At 42.8% G+C, this 23900-nt stretch overlaps 1 protein-coding gene across 1 annotated transcript in view; it reads left to right on the top strand.

Moving 5' to 3' along the window:
• Positions 1-23900, top strand: part of PROS1 (protein S) — a 125582-nt gene that overhangs the window by 22422 nt on the left and 79260 nt on the right. Inside the window, exons 2-4 of the mRNA XM_077480168.1 lie at positions 9498-9655; positions 14303-14327; positions 20218-20307. Coding sequence (XP_077336294.1) covers positions 9498-9655; positions 14303-14327; positions 20218-20307 — 273 coding nt within the window. The remainder of the gene's footprint in view (positions 1-9497; positions 9656-14302; positions 14328-20217; positions 20308-23900) is intronic.

Raw genomic sequence — 23900 nt, 5'->3', positions numbered from 1 at the left:
AGCAGGCAGTCTGACCAAACTGAGCGATCGGGGGTGAGGAGCCTTAGTCACGGAGGTGACCAAGAACCCATTGGTTGCTCTGACAGAGCTCAAGTGTTTCTTTGTGGAGAGAACCTTCCAGAAGAACAACCATCTCTGCAGCACTCTAGCAAACAAGCCTGTATAGTAGTAGGCCACACGGAAGCCACTCCTTAGTAAAAGGCATACGGATATGACAGCCTGCCTGGAATTTGCCAAAATGCACCTGAAGAACTCTCAGACCATGAGAAACAAAATTCTCTGGTTTGATGAAACAAAGATTGAACTCATTGGCCTGAATGGCAAGCGACATGTCGGCAGGAAACCAGGCACCACGCATCACCTGTCTAATACCATCCCTACAGTGAAGCATGGTGGTGGCAGCAACAGACTGTGGGGTGTTTTTTAGCAGCAGGAACTGGGAGACTAGTCAGGATCAAGGTAAAGATGAATGCAGCAATATACAGTGGTGTCCTTGATGGACACCTGCGTCAGAGAGCTCTGGGCCTCAGACTGGGGGCTGGGGAGACCCTAAACACACAGCCAAGATAACAAAGGAGTGGCTATGGGACAACTCTGTTAATGTCCTTGAGTGGCTGAAAATGGCCGTGCATCATTCAACCTGATGGAGCTTGAGAGGTCCTGCAAAGAAGAATGGGAGAAACTAATAAGTGTGCTAAAATTGTAGCATCATACTCAAAATTGGTGCCAAAGGTGCTTCAACAAAGTATTGAGCAAAGGCGGCTGTGCATACTTATATACATGTGATTTTTTTTTTCATTTTTTGTTTTTAAATAAATTTGCATAGATTTTAATCCAAACTTCTATAACAATGTCATTATGGGGTATTTTTTGTAGAATTGTGAGGAAAAGAATGAATTGAATTAATTTTGGAATAAGGCTGTAACATAAAAAATGTGGAAAAAGTGAAGCGCTGTGAATACTTTCCGGATGTATTGTATGCCCTTGGACCCAGACATTTTTCCACAGTGTTTGCACCCTGGCTCTTCAGCTGGCTCAGAAGAGTGTATACTGTGGCCTGAAAATGAATCTAAAAAATGTATAGGGAGCTGTCAGAACCTCTAAATATCTCTGGCTATAGGCTGAATCTAATTTTTATGACTTGCTAAGATGAGGAGGTGTTGGGATGGAAGATGCTGGATAGTTCAATGTTCACTTACACTTCTTTTGCTCATTGGTAGTAGAAATTGTAAATATTCAATGCCAATCTTGTCTGAACCCTCTCTTTGAATAATCCAGCATGGGCACCCCCATTTCTGCCCAATTTGGAGCCCCTACTAGTATGCAGGGACTGATAAAAATGAATTTCAAATGACTTGTAATTGCACCTAGTATAGATATTCTGACTCCATTCATTGTAATAGTGTAATATCCCTTCCTGAGACCGCTATGCCTGGCCTGAATACCAAAGACATTCACTGCAGACAACCTTTGCTAAATAAACTTACCAAACACTTGGCGTCCACTAATATTTTTATTGCATGCAATACAATAAGCAAACATTAAGGCTACTTTCACACTCAGACCCCTCACACTCTAGTTGTAGCAGCACTTTACCGGCGATGTGTGGATGGGAGCGGGGCACTTTTAACCCCAGATAAGGGGTTAACAAGGGGTTAAAAGCGCACGCCAAACCGCTTTGCAGGCGCTTCAACAGCGCTGCCCACTGATTTCAATGGGCAGGGCGTAGCGGAAGGAGTGTATACGCTGCTCCCAGACCGCCCCAAATATGCTGCTTGTGGGACTTTACAGACCGACCCGCAAGCACACTGCTCCATTGTGAAAGCACTCTGGCTTTCACACTGGGGTGGCATGACAGGCACTTTACAGGCGCCGTTTCTATCGGTAAAACACCTATAAAGTGCCTCAGTGTGAAAGGGGTCTAAGATGTCGGTCAAAAGGAATATCAGCTTTTCCTAGTCTCCATATGTGCCTAGAGCACTTGTTCTCAACTTCAGTCCTCAGGACCCACTAACAGGCCAGGTTTGCAAGATAACTGAAATACATCACAGCTTATATAATTTGCTGCTCAGTGATTGCAGTATTCCAGTCTACATTTCCCTAAGGTAATACTTAAAATGTGGCCTGTTAGTGGATCCTGAGGACAGGAGTTGAGAACCACTGGCCCTGCGGAAAGTATACAGGGGTTCACACAAGATGAAGAGAAAATTACATTACAAAAAAGGGGCAAAACTACAGAAAAATACATGCAATAAAAAGCATGGGAATGCAGGCTGCATCTACCCTCCCAAAATACCACAAAGTCAAATACTTATTTAAAAAATGACAAAAAACTATTTGTTGGCAAAATGTTGGCCCCCTACAAATATGAAGGGTGACAGACCACATAACGTGCTTAGCGACTAGGGGAGGGAGGGTGGGGAGCTTGTTGCATTGATGCTGACTAGCTGAACACTGGAGGGAATACTCCTGGGAGAGGGTCCTATATATAATAAGCCCCCTTTCCAGAACATTTCCAGGGGTCGCATGACATTCTGGGAAATTCCCAAATGTTTCATAAGGAGAATCAAATTGTATGTCAAGTTCCCTAGCAAAGTTTGTCCACCTGTGCCATGTGGCTGAATATTCAGTCCACGTACTGTCCACAACAGAATGTCTTATTGAATTTGCAAGAATTTCTAAATTAGGCTGCATAGATGTTCTGGACACACGTGACCTTCCTTGTCCACATTGGGCAGAAGTTGATGGAATCTGCATACCTGAAATCGAGACAAATAGTCCGCAATTTGATTCTCCTTCCCTGTAACATGCCTGACTTTTAGCTAAATATTAAATTTAAGCCAAGGAAACAATTGTAAAAACAGGAAAAACAAGTATCTAAGCAATTCGACCACCTGTTTTGATGTAGCTGACAAGCAATTCACGGCATATATAACTCTTTTATAACTTTATTATCTGAATGAATAAAGATTCTTTTATTGGCTCACCCCATATTTCTAGAGCTACTACTAAAGCAAATAGTTCCTATACTACTATACTTTTGGTGGCATTCATTTTTTCACACCTATCTGGCCACTTACCACAGCACCAGTGAGTCTTCCAAATAGCCGAGAATCCACGTGAACCTGCAGCATCTGTATATAATTCAAGGTCAGATAAAGACACAAATTGCTCCTGAAAAAATGATCAAACAATATATATATAGCAAAGAATTTAAACCAAATTATCAGGTCCTCCTTGAGGTTGGCTGTCAATCTGATGTGTGAAAATGGAGATTTCATGCCTGACATGGCAGAATATTCTTGCGTCGCTTGTATTTAGCGAACAGTCATGAATCTTGTCGCAAAGGCCAATAGTCCTAATAATGATTGTAGTTCTTTTATTAAAACTTTTTTAAGCCTAACAAACACAGAAATCAAGGCTTTAATTTTGTTGATTTTTGACTCCGGTAACTGAAATTCAAGTGTCTCTGTGTCTATCTTGATATCTAAGAATTCTATGTATGAGGATGGAAAAACCACTAAAGTGCTGAGCGACTACACTAAACAGATGTATCATAAATTAACAAATAGGGGACTGCGCCAGGCCAATGAATAAGAAGTCGTCAAGATAGTGTAATATACCTTGATAACCAGCTTCGAAAGCAACTACCCGTTGGAGAAAGGATGCAAATTTTTCAAAATAGGCACAGGATATGGAACATCCCATAGGGCGACACATAGCAAAATAATATTTGCCTTCAAAATACATACCTAAGGAATTGAATGCCAATGGATCAATAGGTAGTAGTCTAAAAGCAGCCTTTATGTCCGCTTTTGCAAGCAGCACACCTTTACCAAATCTGATCCGCTGAATAGCACCCCCAAACGTGCAATAAGATATGGATGACATGCTAGCATCTATTTCATCATTTAAGGAGGTATCCTTAGGGAATGATAGGTGGTGTATTAGGCAATTAGGGAATTTGGCTCCTTCTTGGGCATGATGCCTAATGGAGATACTCTAAAATGTGCAAAAGGGGTGGGAGCTAAATGGACCTGCTATTCTACCCTCTTTGATTTCTTTAAATAACTTCTCTTTAACTATATGTGCATAAGTAGCCATCAACTTTAATTTTTTAACCAGTTCGCACCCTTCACCCTGAAATACCAGCAAAGGGAAACCTTTGGAGAAACCTTCAATTAAAAACTTGTCCGTCTCCTGGTCTAGATATATTTGCAAAAATTGCTGTACGCTTGTTAGTTTTACTGGTGTGTCCTGAACAGTGTGAACATTTGTGCTTGTATTTGCAAGAACCCCCCCCATTTACACTGGTTCTTGTTGTATGAGAAACAATATCCTCTTTTATAAGGGGACACTGTAGATTGTGGCTACTGCCTGGTGTAGCCTGTTTTCTGTGGTTAAGCTACAACCCAACGTCTTTATTCCCCCACTTTAGTTATGGATATATTGATAGCTTTTGTCTAAAAGTTTTATCATAGGAACTATACTAGTCCTCCAAAACTCTTAGCCCTTGTACACACGGTCGGACATTCCGACGGAAAAGGTCTGATCGAACCATGTTTTTGGATAATCCGACTGTGTGTGGGCTCCACCGGACTGTTTCCTTCGGAATATCCGACGGACAAAGTTTTAGAGCTGGGCTATAAAACTTTACGAGAACATGATCCAATCGGGCTTTGCCATGCATGCTCAGATCAAATTCCTAGACCAAAGCTATTGGCTACGAGCCTGAACGTAGTCCCATCATAACGAAATAACGTCATCACGTTACTTACGATCAGATTTTCCGACAACTTTGTCCGACCATGTGTATGCAACACAAGTTTTGGACAAAATCCGTCGGACAAAATCCGTCGGACAAAATCCGACGGATTTGGTTGTTGGAATGTCCGACTGTGTGTACAAGGGTTTATAGGCCTCTAGCACATGTTCCACATGTTGAAAAAGCCCACTGCAATATTTGGGGTGTTTTTCACCTAACATGCTAGCTTATATGGCAAATGACTAAAGCCAATTATTAAAAGACCTTGCCACTGGCCTTCTCCTATCATCCTTTTTTTGTCAGCTCTGTTGATATATTCCTTTGCAGATGGAAGTAAGGACAAAATGTCCAAAAATTTTATCTTTGGTCTGAGGAGAAATGTGATATCCTAACGGCGAGATCTCACATGGCAACGTTTCTTTAAAACATGCCTCAGGGACAAATGAGCTAGACATAATAATCTCAGCCAGTAACAACATATTGAGGATTAACATTAGCTGTTGCTGAAGGAAAACTATTACTATTGCCTATACTGACACAATTTCTTCCTTCATTAGACCTGACACTTACAGTGGGGAAAAAAAGTATTTAGTCAGCCACCAATTGTGCAAGTTCTCCCACTTAAAAAGTTGAGAGAGGCCTGTAATTGTCATCATAGGTATACCTGAACTACGAGAGAAAAAATGTGGAAACAAATCCAGACAATCACATTGTCTGATTTTTTTTCAAATATAGTCTTTATAATTTATTTGCAAATTATGGTGGAAAATAAGTATCTGGTCACCTACAAACAAGCAAGATTTCTGTATCTCACAGACCTGTATCTTCTTCTTTAAGAGGCTCCTCTGTCCTCCATTCATTACTTGTATTAATGACACCTGTCCACAACCTCAAACAGTCACACTCCAAACTCCACTATGGTGAAGACCAAAGAGCTGTCGAAGGACACAGAAACAAAACTGTAGACCGGCACCAAGCTAGGAAGACTGAATCTGCAATAGGCAGCAGCTTGGTGTAAAGAAATCAACTGTGGGAGCAATAATTAGAAAATGGAAGACACACAAGACCACTGATAATCTCCCTTGATCTGGGGTTCCACACAAGATCTCACCCCATGGGGTCAAAATGATTACAAGAACGGTGAGCAAAAATCCCAGAACCACACGGGGGGACCTAGTGAATGACTTGCAGAGAGCTGGGACCAACATAACAAAGGCTACCATCAGTAACACACTACGCCACCAGGGACACAGATCTGCAGTGCCAGACGTGTCCCCCTGCTTAAGCCAGTACATGTCCGGGGCCATCTGAGGTTTGCTAGAGAGCATTTGGATGATCCAGAAGAGGATTGGGAGAATGTCATATGGTCAGATGAAACCAAAGTAGAACTGTTTGGTAGAAACGCAACTCTTCGTGTTTGGAGGAGAGAGAATTCTGAGTTGCACCCAAGGAACACCATACCTTCTGTGAAGCCTGGGGGTGGCAACATCACTTTTGATATTGACCAAATACTTATTTTACACCATAATTTGAAAATCAATTCTTTCAAAAATCAGACAATGTGATTGTCTGGATTTGTTTCCACATTTTGTCTCATAGTTGAGGTATACCTATGATGACAATTACAGGCATCTCTCATCTTTTTAAGTGGGAGAACTTGCACAATTGGTGGATGACTAAATACTTTTTTGCTCCACTGTACATAATTACCTCTGTCATTTACTGGTGTATTAATACTGTCAGACAATCTATTTATAGATTCCATAATGTTAAGTGTATTTGCTAACTCACCTATCCCACCAGGTGGCGCTGGAGCAAGGGATAGAGCTGAATCAGCATTATGCTACTCTCTGTTGCCTCCAGCGGACAGCAGCAGGATGTCTGTAACACTTGCACAGCCTGGATGCTGTGCTAGTGAAGCGCTGGGCAGGGCTTGCAGCTCCGAACCTCCTACCTCTGACACCGCCTCTGTCCTTCTCCTTGATGCCACTCCACCCGCCCGTCCACCACATGTTAGTAGCTGTCTCTTACTGCTGTGCCATGTTACCTTCTTCTCTCTCCGGGGGAATGGGCAGCCGTGTTGGTGGGCCGTGTTGGCATGGCTGGTGCTGCAGCGGGCTTCTTGCTGGTCTGCCTCTGCCTCCCTGAGAATTACTGGGCACGCCCACGGCTCTCTGCACCAGCTGCTCCCTTTATTCTCCCTTTCACTCGTTATCCTCTTCATCTAAGGAGAGGAACCTTCTGAGCCAGTCTTCCCCACCGATGTTCCCTGCTCGCTCAAGCACTTGCCTCATTCGAGATTTCATAGTCAGGTCGGCTGCAACTTAAAAGTATTATAGCCCTTCTGAGGAGCTTGGTGCACCAACACTGACTAGCTGAACATGTGCGGGAATACTCCTGTGAGAGGGTCCCTTTCTAGAACATTCCCAGGGGTCATATGACATTTTGGGAAATTTCCAAATGTCATGTGACCCCATTTTCCCAATCCCATTTAACATTTTCTTAAATGGACCTTATCCCTAATACAGTAAAATGTACATATCCCTATTTATTTATTTGTTTAAAGAGGAGGGGCGACCGCATACCCATGCTGTCAGGCTTAAAGCCTTAAGCCTTCTTAATCCAATGGTCACAATTGGCAGCATAATCAAAAATGATAAACTAGAGAAATAACATAAGCTATCCAGTATACGAAGATGCAACTGTGTTCCCGTATACTGCTGGATGCCAGTGTTAATTTCATTGACAAAAATATTTTCGCTGACGAAATGAACACTGTTTTAGTATACTAAAATACAACTAAAACAATTCAAATGACTAAAATACAACTAAAACTAAAATGTAATTTTATTCAAAAGACTATGACTAAAACTAAATCGAAATTAGACGTCAAAATTAACATTGCTGGAGACCGCACTCAAGTTGTTGGGCATTTTTGTTTCATTGGCAGATAAAAAAAAAAAACAAGCAGCGTCCAATTAATTAAAGCTGTGGGAGGAAGGTGGCATGACTCCCTGTCCCTTTTATAAATGCTCAAAGTCTTTCTGCCTTACTACTTAGTGAATGTAACTTAGAACACATTTGTAGGGAATGAATTCAGGAATCTCTGCCTGCAAACTGGTTTACTAAACCCACAACAGTAAAATCTGTCTGTATATGCAGCATAGCATGCTTGTTATACTCACTGTGAAACTTAAGGGGTTAATCTTCTGCATTGTGTAAATAGGCTCTTTGACACTATTTGGACAGATCCTTCCCCCCTGCACTGTCTATCCTGGCAAGGCCATATAATACAGTGAGGGTAGCCGTCCTGCACGTGCTTAGTTTAGTCTCTATTGCTGGAGAGAACATTTCCTGTTTCAGTTAAACTGTTCAAGTCACATGATATTGACATCACACATCACATCACACATGTAGGCAAAACTCAGCACTGGACAAACTGTTTATTTTATCATGTAACCATGGTACACAGATCAGCAAAAAAGGTATATAGTGGCAATATTTGAATGTAAAAAGAAGATTTCTAAGCTGGGGGCACTAGGGGGGGGGGGGGGCAAGGAACTATTTTCATATTACTGGGTTTAGTAACACTTTAAGGACTCACCCAGAAAAAAAGCTGTAGTTTTACTCTTATAAGAATTCAGAATTTTCATGTGAACCTTTAAAGCTGTACTCCAAGAAACCTTAAACTACTGGCCCCACTGCAATAGTTAACCACTTTTTTACTTCTAGGGGACTTGGTATTGCACTTTTACTTACCCAAAGCTTCTCTCCCGCAGGCCCCTTAGCGTTGCTAGTGTATGATAAAGACAGCACTTGATCAGGAACTTGGAGTACAATTAAACTTTATTATAAACAAGGTTGAAGTAATTCCCAAAGGATATTTTTTATTTAAAACATAACATACTATTTTAAAATATGTCACACTCACCTGCTCTGGGCAATTATTTTGCACAGAGCAGCCCCATCCTCTTCTTCTCGGGTTCCCCCCCCCCCCCACCGGTGCTCTTGGCTTATCCACTTCGGTGAGTACCAACCATAGAAACACACTTCCTATGGGGGCACCTGTGCAGGCTCAATCCCGTGCCCCACTTCCTGCATCTATGAACACTTAAATCGACGCTTGTCCCCGACCCCGCTCCCCCATCATAGGATTTGATTGACAGCAGCCAATGACTCCTGTTACTATCAATCTGCCCTGTGAGGAGAGACAGAGCTGAGAGAGCCATTGCTGTCGTGCACAGCACTGGATTGTTATCAGACTCAGGTAAGTGAAGGGGGCAGGGTGGAGCTGCACAGAGGATTTTTTACCTTAATGCAGAGAATGCATTAGGGTAAAAACCTTTAGAACCACTTTATAATCCATGAATAACCCTGCTGATGTAGCCAAACATAGCTTTAATCATAGTTATGATCAAGGTCGTGTTTGATTGAAATGCATCAGCAGGGTTATTCATGGGTCTTGACATGGTTTATAGTAAAGTTTATTTCTATTGCAAGCTCCTGATCGCCTTTTCCGACTTTATCATACCCTTGGGCTTTCATGGCTTACAGTAGCCCTGGTCGCAGCACCAAGTCTGGTCACAGCCTGGATGGGCTGTGTGGGTGTAGTTCCACAACAGGGGAAGGTTGTTAGGTTTCCTAGAGTTGAGGACAAGATTATTGGTGATATCATCACAAAGAAAACTAACACACATAGAATTGAAAATTAACTTTTTTTTTTTCTGTACAGTTTTATCTTCGCAGTCTGCTTCTCAATTTCTTACAAGAAAACGGAGAGCAAATTCATTTTTTGAAGAAAGTAAAGGTGGTGACCTGGAAAGGGAATGTATTGAGGAACTTTGCAATAAGGAAGAAGCTCGGGAAATATTTGAGAACGCCCCTGAAACAGTAAGCAGAGACAATATATTTTGTGTTCAGCACCAACATTTGTTTGACCTTTGCTCGTATTTTACCAACTTTAATCGGAATTTGCATTTTCTTGATTTTAAAGTAGAACTAAAAGGTATTTTTTTATGTTGGATAGAATAAGGGAGGGTTATAACTCCTAACAGTATTTTTCCACCTCCCCCCCCCCCCCCCATTTGTATCTTATTGAGAAGATTTCTCTTCACTTCCTGTCCCATAGCCAAAAAGAGAATGTTAGATGAAATTTCTCCAAAGTGAGAGAATCTCTGTCGCCAGAACTAGATTACCAGTGGACAGATTTCTCCTCTATTCCTGTTCCAGAGGCAACACAAAATTTGGGATTTTTTTCCCTCATTTTAATGGTATGAAAAAATAGACAAATAGGGGTTGATTTACTAAAGCGAAAAATACATTTTTCAAAGTACAGTAGTAGTTGCTCTAGCACTTAGTAAATGAGCAAAAACTCTGCTGACTTCCATCATCCAATCATGTGCAACCAAAAATTCATTTTTATTTTTATTTTCCTTGCACGTGATTGTTTACTCTTTGCAAAGTGAAGCATTACCTCATTTACTATACTCTGGGAAACTGCACTTTGCAAAGTGCAGTATATTTGCCTTTAGTAAATCAACCCCAATGAGAGGGTGAATATGTCCTATCGGACCGTGTTGTCGGATAATCCGACTGTGTGTGGTATGCATCAGACTGATTCCGTCGGAATATCCGTCGGACCCAATTTTCCAACTTGTTGGAAATATTTTCCGACCAACTGGTTCGATCGGACATACTCCGATCATGTGTAGAGAATTTTGATCGGACCAAGTGCCACACATGCTCAGATCAAATTCCTACATCAAAGCTATTGGCTACTAGCCTGAACGTAGTCCCATCGTAACGAAATTACGTCATCACGTTCTGAATGATCGGATTTTTCGACAACTTAGTCCGACCGTGTGTATGCATCAGTTTCGGACAAGATCCGATGGGCAAAATCCTACGGACAAAATCCGACGGATTTGGTTGTCGAAATCTCCAACCGTGTGTACAGGGGCTTACAGAGACACAGAGAGCAATAAAAACCTGACAGATGTTCTAATCCTTTCCACTCTATCCAAATCTAAAAGAAAAAGGTTTCTCTTTAGTTACACTTTAGGTGTCACCAGATTATGCATAGTGAATCTCATTAACCACTTGCTTACTGGGCACTTAAACCCCCCTCAGTCCCAGACCAATTTTCAGCTTTCAGCGCTGATGCACTTTGAATGACAATTGCGCGGGCATACAACACTGTACCCAAATGAAATTTTTATCATTTTTTTCCCACAAATAGAGCTTTCTTTTGGTGGTATTTAGTTACAGCTCGGAGTTTTATTTTTTGCTAAACAAACAAAAAAAGATGCAAAAAAAAAAAAAAAAAAAATCATGTTTTAATAGTTTGTTATAAAATTTTGCAAACGGGTCATTTTTCTCCTTCATTGAAGTGCGCTGATTAGGCGGCACTGATAGGCTGCATTGGTGGGCACTGATGGGCTGCATTGGTGGGCACTGATGGGCTGCATTGGTGGGCACTGATAGGCTGCACCGGTGGGCACTGATAGGCATAGTTAAGGCGGCACTAATAGGCACAGATAAGGCGGCACCGATGGGCACAGATAAGGCGGCACTGATGGGCAAAGATGGGCACAGATAAGATGGCACGGATGGGTGGCACGGATAAGTGGCACGGATGGGTGGCACGGATGGGCACTGATAGGTACCACAGATAGATGGGACTGATGGGCACTGATAGGTGGCACTGATAGGTGGCTCTGATAGGTGGCACTGCTGGGCACTGATGGGCGGCACTGCTGGGCACAGATGGGCGGCACTGCTGGGCACTGATGGGCGGCACTGGGGTGCAGCACCTTTGAGGCAGATTGGGTGGCACTGTGGGTGGCACTGTGGGTGGCACTGTGGGGTGGCACTGTGGGTGGCACTGTGGGTGGCACTGTGGGTGGCACTGTGGGCACTGACGGGGGGCACTGACGGGGGGCACTTACTTTTGCTTTTATTTTACTTCAGGATGGCACTGCGGGAGGCAGGTGGGCACAGGCAGGTGGCAGGTGGTCCCTTGTATTGATGGCCGTGATCGGGACTGATGTCCCGATCACGGCCGCCGGTGAACGGCTTTTTTTTTCTCTCCTCGCGCTGTCAGCGCGAGGAGGAATAATAGCCGATTACCGGCTCCGTTCTATCACATGATCAGCTGTCATTGGCTGACGGATCGGTGATCAGGCGAGTCTCACGGACTCGTCGATCACAGAGCGCGCCGCGCGCGCCCCTCAGGGGGCGCGCAGGCCGCTCGTAACCGGGACGACGTCAATAGACGTCGTCCCGGAAATGTAGGTCCGCGCTAATGCCGTCATTTGGCAATAGCGCGGATCTGTAGTGGTTAAAGTAAATCTCTGACTTGTACTTACCACATATACCTACAGTGCTGTAAAGGTGAGTATAAGTGGATCAGATTTAGGACCCATACACACCAGCAGGTGGGGTTTATGCTTTGTATAATGCTGTGTAAATAGGTGTGCATTGCATAGGGGCAGTGGAATGCACTGTACAACATGTTGTACTGTTTCCTTTTTTCTTTTTTTAACTTTATTGAAATTGCACAAAATTAATTTCATTCAACGTTATAGACCGTTGTACGTTACAAAGCATAGTACACCTATTTTTTCAGCACACACTAATACAAAACATTGGTTTGAACTGAAGCAATAGGACTTAAGGCAAATTTCTATGTCTATGCATTGGGACTACAGGCATACTCCACTTTTAAGTATGCAATGGGGTTTATTTACTAAAGCTGGAAGGTGCAAAATCAGGCTCACTTCTGCATAGAAACCAATGAGCTTCCAGGTTTTATTACCAAAGCTTAATTGAACAAGCTGGGTTTAGAAGCTCATTGGTTTCTGTGCAGAAGGGAGCCTGATTTTGCACTTTCCTTTAGTAAATAAACCCCATTATGTACTTAAAAGTGGGGTATGCCTGTATGCAGTTCAGTGTATGGTGTGAATGGGCTCCTAAAGAAAAAAATCTTTCTGATTCCTGGCAGAAATCTCAATGTTAGCAGTTTTCCCAGATATCTCATGTGAACTAAAAAAACCTATCCTCACTATGTAATAGAGATGAGGGTGGGCTGTTGGTAGTCCAAATCAGGTGAGCAGCTTAGGGTGACAATACTGCTCCTCTATGATACAGTACAGTGAGTGAATGTTATCACTCTAGGACAGGAATTAAGTTACTGGCAGGATCACCAGGTGAAAATACAGGAGAAACTATTATGTCCTGCAGGGGCCGATGGATGGAACCACAGCACACATAGGGTACCAGTTTTCTGCCACTCTCAGTAGTGTTGGATATTGAAGATTCTTCAGCTAGCTAACTCTTAAAATGGTTTTAAAGGCAGAATGTTTTTTTACCCTAATATATTCTCTGCATTAAGGTAAACAACCTTCTTTGATCAGTAACCTCCCCCTAAATACTTACCTGAGCCTGTGCCCAAATGCATTGGCACTGTTCTCTCTCTCTCTCCTCAAAGGACATGGAGGCAGCAGCAGGAGCTATTAGCTCCTGTTGCTGTCAATCATATGCTGTGAGGTGGGAGAGGGGGACAAGGCCAAGCCAAGCTGTGTGTCTGTAGACGCAGAAAGCTCGGCTCAGGATGGAGCCCACACGGGTGCTCCCATAGCAAGTGGCTTCCTATGCAGGAACTCAGAAGAGAGGAGGAGCACCGGTGGGGGGCACCCCAGAAGAAGAGGTTCGGAACTACTCTATACAAAACCGTTGCTCAGCACAGGTAAGTATAACATTATCCTTATTTTAAACATTAATAATAATCAAACCTTTACAATCACTTTAGGAAGAGCCCTCTGCTGTGTAATAGTAATAACTTTCTCCCCACCACAATATATTTGACGTGTACATTCTGTATGCAATCCCCCAAAAAATGCTATATGCAGCCCCTCTAGTGACTTTCTAAGCTTTACTAGCTTGAATGACCATATTTACTATCTCTATAGAACTGGTGAGATTTAGGAAATTTATGATCACGGCAGACACTTTCATTTTCTAACACCAGCATAGTAAAAGTAATACAGACAATAGTTATTATTGCCAATCCAATATAAACTTAATTTAAAAATCTCTGTTCATGTTGTTAGGTTCTGCCTTTTTGCTGGACATCTCTTTCCACAACTTCCAAGACTCCCTGGTTGCGTTGCAGCTTCTCCTTTGTTGATTATTTTCAATTTTTAAGGACTACATATCCCATGTACCTTGCTGCCTGAAAGCAGTGATTCCTGTAGTGGCTCCACCTCCTGAAACTCCTCCTCTCATCATTTCTGTAGTTCAGAAGGCAGGCTCTGTAAAAAGTGTGACACAGCAATGCCTACTTACAGAGCATAGTGAGTACATGTCACGGAATCCAAGGAAGTACATGTGTGGAGAATGGCGATCTTCACAGGTTACAGTTTACAAAATATTACTGGAAATAATTGAAATACAATGTACAAATGAATGATTTTACATTTTGACCATAGATGTTGTTTAATCCTTATGAATAATTCCTTTTTTTTTCTATTTATCTAGGAATTCTTTTACCCAAGATATTTAGGTAAGTGGATATTTCCATATTTGTAGTCAGTTTGGAAATTATGTCTTTGTTATGATTGTTATGGAATATGTGCTCTTAAAGTGGAACTTCACCCAAAAGTGGATGTTTTGTTTTGAGGCCCCCCTCCTCTTTAAAAAATTGTACCCCCCCTCCACAGTCTTTTGGGACACCTCACGGGTCCAGAAGAATGCAGGACCAATCACAATGCCCACAGTTAAGATGTTGGCACCAGGGATCGAAGATGATCCCTGGCACCCCCTCGGGTAAGCACAATGCTGGATCGTGGGACAGGTGAGTGTCTGTTTATTAAAAGTCAGCAGCTACAGTTTTTGTAGCTGCTGACTTTTAATTGTCAGAAAAACGATTGGAGCTCCTCTTTAAGCTTGAAGATTCTAAAGTCTGTTGGGTGGGGCAAAACCTTCAATCCTTTACCAGATGCCTGCAGCGTGTGTAAGTACACAGTTGTGCAGGGTCCTTATGTATTCATTTCTAAAGATAGTTCAGATATCCCATATTGGATACAGAAGGTCTCACCCAGGGGTCATATGTACCCCAGCCTGCAGCCAGGAAACATGAGGTCTTGTTCCAGGATTTAAATGGGCTCCTATCAGGGTATCAGGAGAACCCCTATAACAAGGTCAGGAGTGGGTCATGCAGCAGAATGCTGTGACTAAGGCTAAGTGAGCCAAGTTAATCAGAAGAGCTGGACAATACATTTGTATGGACTGGTAAGGAGTGTAGCGGTGCTGCTGACAAGAGAACCAGGTAGCTCGCCAGTTTGCATTGTCTGTTCATCTTGATGTGGAAACCCCCTGCGTAGGCAACTGATGTTATGTGAACTTTCCGTTCTGTTTAATAAAAGTGGGCTGCAATGCCCTAAAATACAGTTTGTACTGCCAAAACTCATTGGTAAAGCACCTACCTCATGAGCATAATCACCCCAATGCAGTGTTTTAGACTTTTGACTAGGGATGAGCTTCGAGTTCGAGTCGAACATCAGTTTGACTCAAACTCGAAGCTCAGCCCTAGTCAAAAATATTGCCTGTTCGCCTGTTTGCCTGTTCACCAAACAGTGAACAATTTGGGTTGTTTGCGACAAATTCACGGAACACCCTGTACAAGTCTATGGGAGAAATCTAAAGTGCTAATTGTAAAGGCTTATATGCAAGTTGTTGTCATAAAAAGTGTTTGGGGACCTGGGTCCTGCCCCAAGGGACATGTATCAATCCAAAATTATTTTTTTTAAATGGCTGTTTTTTCGGGAGCAGTGATTTTAATAATGCTTGAAGTGAAACAATAAAAGTGTAATATTCCTTTAAATTTTGTACCTGGGGGGTGTCTATAGTATGCCTTTAAAGGGGCGCATGTTTCCCATGCTTAGAACTGTCTCTGCACAAAGTGTCATTTCTGCAGGAAAAAAAGTCATTTAAAATCTCTCACGGCTATAATGAATTGTCGTCTCCCTGTAATACAGATAACAGTCATTAAAAGTCATTGATAAAAAAAAAAAAGCTTGGGGTTCCCCCAAATTCAATTACCAGGCCCTTCAGGTCTGGTATGGATATTAAGGGGAACCCTGTGTCAAATAAAAAAAAAATGACATGGGTTCCCCCCAAATATCCATACCAGAAGGGTCTGCTATGGATTTTAAAGGGAATTCCACACCAATTTTTTTTTTTAAAATGGCATGGAGTTCCCCCCAAAAATCCATACCAGACCCTTTGTCCGAGCACGCAACTTGGCAGGCCACAGGAAAAGAGGGGGGACGAGAGAGCGCCCCCTCTCCTGAACTGTACCAGGCCACATGCCCTCAACATTAGGAGGATGCTTTGGAGTCGATGGCGAAGATATTGAATTTATTTTTCTCCTCAGTCTTCACAACGGAATCGGGGTGCTTCAGTAACCAAAACTGCAGTGTTTATCCTCATGACACATCTCAGGAAGCACCCTCATGGCTAACGGAGGACAAAATGGCTTGCACCCGAGGGTCCTTAGGAATCCAGTCAAATAATTGCCAGACCATTGTTCCTAATTTTTACTGACAGTCTACTGACTGGAATGGTACCAGCTGATTGGAGAAAAGCCAATGAAGCACCAATATTTAAAAAAAGGCCAAAAGACATCCCTGGGAATTAGAGACCAGTTAGCCTAACATCAGGATGCAAGCTCTTGGAGGGCATGACTATATACAAGACTTTAGTAATGAAAACGGTATCATTAGCAGTAATCAGCATGGATTCATTAAGAATCATTCTTGCCAAACCAATCTATTAACCTTCTATGAGGAGGTGAGCTGCCATCTAGATAAAAGAAGGCCCGTAGACGTGGTATATCAGTGTATCTGGATTTTGCAAAGCATTTGACACAGTTCCCCATAAATGTTTATTGTACAAAATAAGGTCCATTGGCATGAACCATAGGGTGAGTACATGGATTAAAAACCAGCTACAAGGGAGAGTTCAGAGGGTGATGATAAGTAGGGAGTACTCAAAAAGGTCAAGCGTGGAAAGGGGGGTCCCCCAGGGTTCTATGCTGGGACCAATCCTATTTAATTTGTTCATAAACGACCTGGAGGATGGGGTAAACAGTTCAAGCTCTGTATTTGCGGATGATACTAAGCTAAGCAGGGTAATAACTTATCTGTAGTATGTGGAAACCGTTCAAGAAGATCTGAACAAATTAATGGGGTGGGCAACTACATGGCAAATGAGGTTAAATGTGGAAAAATATAAAATAATGCATTTGGGTGGCAAAAATATGAATGCAATCTACTCACTGGGGGAAGAACCTCTGGGGGAATCTAGGATGGAAAAGGACCTGGTGGTCCTAGTAGATGATAGGCTCAGCAATGGCATGCAAGCTGCTTCTAACAAAGCAAACAGAATATTGGCATGCATTAAAAAAGGGGATTAACTCAAGAAATAAAGCGATAATTCTCCCACTCTACAAGACTCTGGTCTGGCCTCACCTGTATGCCCAACCAGTTCTGGGCACCAGTCCTCAGGAAGCATGTACTGGAAATGGAGTGAGTAGAAAGAAGGGCAACAAAGCTAATAAAGGGACTGGAGGATATTATTTATGAAGAAAGGTTACGAAAACTGAACTTATTTTCTCTGGAGAAGAGAGGCTTGAGAGGGGATATGATTTCAATTTACAAATACCATACTGGTGACTCACAGTAGGGATAAAACTTTTCCATAGAAGGGAGTTCAAAAAGACACGTGGCTAAATCATTAAAATTAGACAAAAAGAGTTTTAACCTGAAACTGCGTAGAGGGTTCTTTACTGTAAGAGCGGCAAGGATGTGGAATTCCCTTCCACAGGTGGTGGTTTCAGCAGGGGGGCATTGATAGTTTCTAGAAACTATTAGATAAGCACCTGAATGACTGCAACATACAGGGATATACAATGTAATACTGACATATAATCACACACATAGGTTAGACTTGATGGACTTGTGTCTTTTTTTCAACCTCACCTACAATGGAAAAGAGTGGAGTGGGAGCTCTCGTAAAAGTAAAAAAGGAGAAAACGAAGGAGAAACACAGCCCACTGTACAATAGCTGAATAAAGTCATTCAAAACGTGTCAGTCATTCTATATGAAAAAACTCAATGTCCACCATTCATGCCCAAATCCAATGACAGTAAATTGCTGAAGCAAAGGGGTATGAAGACACCATAAAAACTCATTCCTCAAGCAGCGACAATGTAATAAGAAGTGAAAATGGCATGCAGACATTATTGAAAATAATGCTATGTTAGCTCCCAGGTCCTGGCATGGTCAGGCATACAATCCAAAGCATACAAATCCCAAGCTGAGATAAGGTAGAATGGTACTTATCGTATGATGGAAGAAGGATAAGTCCTCAGTACCAGTTGAAGTGCCAATTCCAGGTGGGGCCTGCCAAGCATGAGCAAATGTTCATATTCTCCGATCACAGGGGCGAGGTGGACAAAGAGATTGATCCTGCGTACAAATTCCAGTCCTGGTCCCTAAAAGACCATATACAATCCAAAGCATCTATTGCTTGTAATGCCATTGCACATATTACCTGAATATATTACCAACATTAAATATTAAGAAAATATATAAGAAAAGCATACTTATCCTTATGCGGTAGTACAATACATGTTTAAACTTTAAAGTGCTATTATTACAGGCTCTGGGTGGAATTGTGTTGCCAATTTAGAAATGGCCAGCAGAGTAGTGTTAATTAGTTTCGTTTTAGTCATAGTGTTTTGACAAAAATTCCATTGTAGTTTTAGTCATCTTTTTGTCTTATGGCTAAAATGCCATTTTATTTTAATCATATTTTAGTCATCTGAATTGTTTTGGTTTTAGTCGTATTTTAGTAGACTAAAATTCATTTAGTCCACGAAAATATTTTAGTCGACAAAATGAACACTTCCCCAATGCCACAATGGATATAAACCACTGCTCTACACAGGAATTTAGAATTCATTTTATAAAGAAACGTTGCCATGTACCACCTTTATAACATATGGTCTTTTGCTTTGTCAAACTCCAAAACTTTGGTGTACCACACTCTGTAATACTTGAAGTTTTGTAATTGTCTTGTTGGCATTGTATTATCTTATTGCATCTGTGTAAATATTTTTTTTCACTAAACCACTTTTCATTAAAAAGGTGGCCTTTTCAGCTTCAATCTAGTTAAGACAACCAAAGACAGGCCATGTCTGATTACTGATGCTCAATAGTCAATGGCATCCTTTATAGATCCATGAACAAGTCTAATCATAAAACTTAAATCTTCATTTATAACACACAAAGTCATAATTTTAACCATAACTGCTAATATTAAATTGGGAAACATACCAAAACCTGGACATCACACTGTTGCTGAATAGGTATTTGTACCCAGCTAAGACATTAGACGATTTCTATAAATCAATCTATGAATTATACTTGTATTGCTTGGCTTAACATTAGCAACTGCTGTAAACATGTACAGAATAATAAAACCAAAGGATATAAAGCATTTCTTAATCTAAAGCCCCCCAAAAAATTTAGGCTCGGTTAACACCTCTGCGACCTGAAAGTCACACGACTTACAGTATGACTTCTTGGCAACTTGAGTACCACTTTGATAGAAATATAGAATAGAAGTTGTATACAAGTAGCCAAAGACCTCATACACACTATTAGATTTTCTGCAGATTTTTTTCTTCAGATTTACCAAAACCATATAGTGCAAGGGCCTGCCTGATTGCATACAAATTGAGACTCTAAGCCCTTGTACACATGGTCGGACATTCCGACGGAAAGTGTCCAATCGGACCGTGTTGTCGGATAATCCGACTGTGTGTGGGCTCCATCGGACTGTTTCCATCGGAATATCCGACGGACAAAGTTTTAGAGCTGGGCTATAAAACTTTCCAACAACATGATCCGATCGGACTTTGTCCGATTGTGTGTAGAGAATTCCGATCGGACAAAATGCCACGCATGCTCAGATCAAATTCCTAGACCAAAGCTATTGGCTACTAGCCTGAATGTAGTCCCTTCATAATGAAATAACGTCATCACATTCAGAACGATCGGATTTTCCGACAACTTTGTCCAACCGTGTATATGCAACACCGGTTTCGGCCAAAATCCGATGGATTTTGTTTTTCGGAATGTCCGACCGTATGTTCAAGGGCTTAAGGTTTGACACCATATTATGTGGTTTTGGTAAAGCTGAAGACAAAAATCTGCAGAAAATCTAATAGTGTGTATGGGGCTTTAATAGGGGTTTGCATTACAATTACATGAAGATGCTGCAGTTTACATTTTTGTATGTTATATATAATTCTAACAATAATAATAATAATAATACTGTAATAATAATAATAATAATACTAAACTTTTTTTTCTGTATTTTACAGCCTGCCTTGGCAGCCATCGCAATGGAGATGCAAATAAGCTTAGTTTTTTGGATTATGATGGCCCAGCAGACCTAAGATCATGTGTTACTGGTTTGTATATAAATACATATATTTTTTTTTTTTATACAGGCAAACTAGAATAATGTGAGCATTCAGTAATTCATAGAAACCATAAGGCATCATGCACACTGGGCATAAAAAATGCTGCTTATACAGGCATTTGGTGTTTTTTCTTTCAGCCCGTAGACGCGACTTTATGTTAGTCTATGTGTCCATTCACATTTGGGGGCACTTACAGGAATATTTTAGGAGAAGCCCTTACAGGCTGAAAAAAAAACATCACAAGAGGTGCGTTTGGGTAGAAAAACTGCTTGATGCACATAAACTTGTTTAGGCACATTCGGCATTTTAAATTTTAAATTGATTATAGTTGAAAATGAGCAGAGGGGAATGTTTTGGATAAAACTCTTATAAGCGCAAACGCACATAAGCATGCACATTTAAGTATGCAGGTATAGGGTAAAGCTGACCACATAAACCATCCCCCGCACCGCTGGTTCTCACCACTGTCAGTCTGCAATCTTGACCAAGAAGACTACCCTGCAGTAGAGCGATCTGAAAGCTTGACTTGAACAGCTCGTGGAGCGCAGCATGGAAGGGACGACGTGCTGAGGATGGTCTATGTGGATAGCTGTACCTCGGATGCCTGCATACTTGGATGTGCATGTTTTAATCATCAGTCATGTGATTTTCTAAATGCTGTAACTTCATTAAATGTAACCCTATTGCTACACTTGTGCCGCGTCCCCGTGATCGGACTTGCACACACACGAACGGAGTTTCTTGCCAGACTTTTTGCGGAGGTCCGACTGACTTTTTGAACGTGACTCCAGGTACGACGGCACTAGAGATGAAAGTCAATCTCGCCGATGAAAATGATTGACACCTTGCAAGCCCCGTCGCCTGGTATGGATTTTAAGGGTAACCCCTACCCCGTAAAAACACCGGGCGGGGGCTTATCGGAATCCGGGAGCCCCCTTTAATAAGAGGGCCCCCAGATCCCGGACCCCCAACCTATGTGAATGAGTATGGGGTACATCATACCCCTACCCATTTACCTGGGGGAAAAGTGTCTTCTTCTTCTTCTTCCTTCTTCTGTTCTTCTGATGTTGACACAACACTCTTTCCCACTGTAATGCTGTGGACACGGTGCACTGCGACTTATACAGGCATACGGGGTGGGGTCACTGGGTGATGTCACCTGGTGACCCCGCCCCTTATGACACCACGATCACAGCATGCCCCGCCATCTTCTTCTTTAAGAAGAAGACGGCGACGGTGACGACGAAGGAGAAAGCCGGGCCACTGCTAGCAAAAGAGCGGCAAAATAGCAGAAGATAGAGGAGGAGCCCTATGAGAAGAACTGGAGAGCGTGGAGAAGTCGGAAGAAGACCCCAGATGTACCCCATACTCATTCACATAGGGTGGAGGGCCAGGATCTGGGGGCCCCCTTATTAAAGGGGGCTCCCGGATTCCGATAAGCCCCTCACCCGCAGACCACGACAACCAACGGCCAGGGTTGTCGGGAAGAGGCCCTTGTCCTCATCAACATGGGGACAAGGTGCTTTGGAGTAGGGGGAGCCGCAGGGCGCCCCCCTTCCCCAAATCACCCACCCTCCCATGTTGAGGGCATGCTGCCTGGCATGCTGCCTGGTACAGTTCAGGGGGGGCCATCCCCTTTCCTGACCAGCCGGGCTGCGTGCTTGGATAAGGGTCTGGTATGGATTTTGGGGGGACCCCCACACCGTTTTTTCAGTGTAGGGGGTTCCTCTTAAAATCCATACCAGACCTAAGGGCCTGGTGTACAGTACCCTGTAGCCGAGAACCAGCGCGATGAAACATTCTCGCGGGCAGGTACTGTAGTTGCCGTTGCATCATAGTTGGTCCGTCGGACCAGCATACAGATGAGCGGACTTCCCGACAAGAACTGGGTCCGGCGGACTTTCGGCGGGTAGATTTAAAACATGTTTTATTTCTAGGTCCGCCGGACTTTGGGGAAGAAAAAGTCGGCTGGAGCCCACATACGGTAGAATTGTCCGACGATCTCTGGTCCGCCGGATCAAGTCTGCCGGAAAGTCTGATCGTGTGTACGCGGCATTAGAGGCACCTCTCTTCTCTTTTATACTCAGTTGTGACATGCCGCTACTTGTATATCACGACATCGTTTCTATATCAGGTGAAATATTATTATAAAACATTTTGATGTCTTGCAAAATGCTTTCAAACCAAGTTGCTCTCAAACCAAGGTTTACTGTAACACTCTGACAGGAAGACTCAATGAACTACCACTGTGCCCTGGTAGTTCATGGAAACCTACAAGCCGACAGCTGCAAAGGCTGCTGGGACTTGTAGCTTTCCATTCACAGGGGACTGTGAATGGGTGACGCGGCAGGACTGGCAATCCCTGCTAGCTGTCAGAGTGAGGAATCGGTGGGGAATTAGGGGCTGGTCCGTTGCAACAGACAGGATACAGAAGGTCAGTACTGCAAACTAGAGCAACAGGTGAGTATTGCAGGTAAGTACAGCAGGCTGGGTACAACAGGTAGACACCAAGGGGGAACACAGCAGACAGGGTAAAGCAGAAGGCATAGTCGGGGACAATTCCAGAGGTCAGTAAGCCAGTGGTCAGCAGATGGGAGATCAGAGTAGTGGTCAGGCAAGCCGGGGTCATACACAGGACAGGAGTCAATAGCATATCTGTGGAGAGAAACAAGAGGAATCCAAGAGCAAGCCGAGCCAGTAACGAGTAATTAGAGGCATTAGCAAAACAAGGGAACAGGAAACAAGAAGCTGAAGACCAGTCAGCAAAGTCCATGTGCCACAGTCACTCTTTTAAAGGCCAGAGGGCACGAGGATCTGTTGTATATTATGTGTGTCAGCATGCACATGTGCACCGTGGTGAATGTGCGCTCGCAATACGTGTGCATGCATTCCTGCGCAAACGTGGCATATTGGATATTGTCCACTGTGCCAGGCCTAAGGGCAACGCTCCTCCAGCTAGTCTCCAGGCATAGGGACTTGTAAGCTCTGATATATTACACCTTTGTTCTTGTGTTTAGATATATTTTAAGTTACCTGAACCAATACCTAATTTACCCTAGCTTATTTGCTTTTATGATTAATTAAAAATGACAAGCGTTCAAATTACTGTATATTGCACAATGCTCAGTAACCTATCAACAGCCAAACCAATTTCACAGTATTACAGCCAGATCAATATAAATTAAAGTGGTTGTAAACCCATGGGGGGTGGGGGGGGGGAGCAACCTGCAAGGCAAAGGCATAATGAGCTAGTATGCATAGCATACTATGAATAACTTACCTGAGAACGAAGCCCCTGAAGCGGTCCTCCGTCTTCATGGCTGCCGCTGCCATGGATCCCGGAGTGACTTCCGGGTTTCGCTGCTCTGGCACTGTGATTTGCCGGAGCAGCGATGACGTCACTCCCGCGGGAGCCGACACTCGCGGCATATCGCATGCACCGTAGACAGCGGTGGCTGTCTTTTTGGAAATATCTCCTAAACCGTATAGGTTTAGGAGATATTTCTTGGACCTACAAGTAAGCCTTAATCTAGGTTTACCTGTAGGTCAAAGTGGTTTGTAAGGGTTTACAACCACTTTAA

Source organism: Lithobates pipiens, unplaced genomic scaffold, assembly GCF_037356315.1.
Source record: "Lithobates pipiens isolate NorthernLeopardFrog02 unplaced genomic scaffold, aLitPip1_a1.2 Scaffold_16, whole genome shotgun sequence".
NCBI classification, from domain to species: Eukaryota; Metazoa; Chordata; class Amphibia; order Anura; family Ranidae; genus Lithobates; species Lithobates pipiens.
Note: the sequence above shows the minus strand (reverse complement) of the source record. Positions and strands in the feature narration are given on the sequence as shown.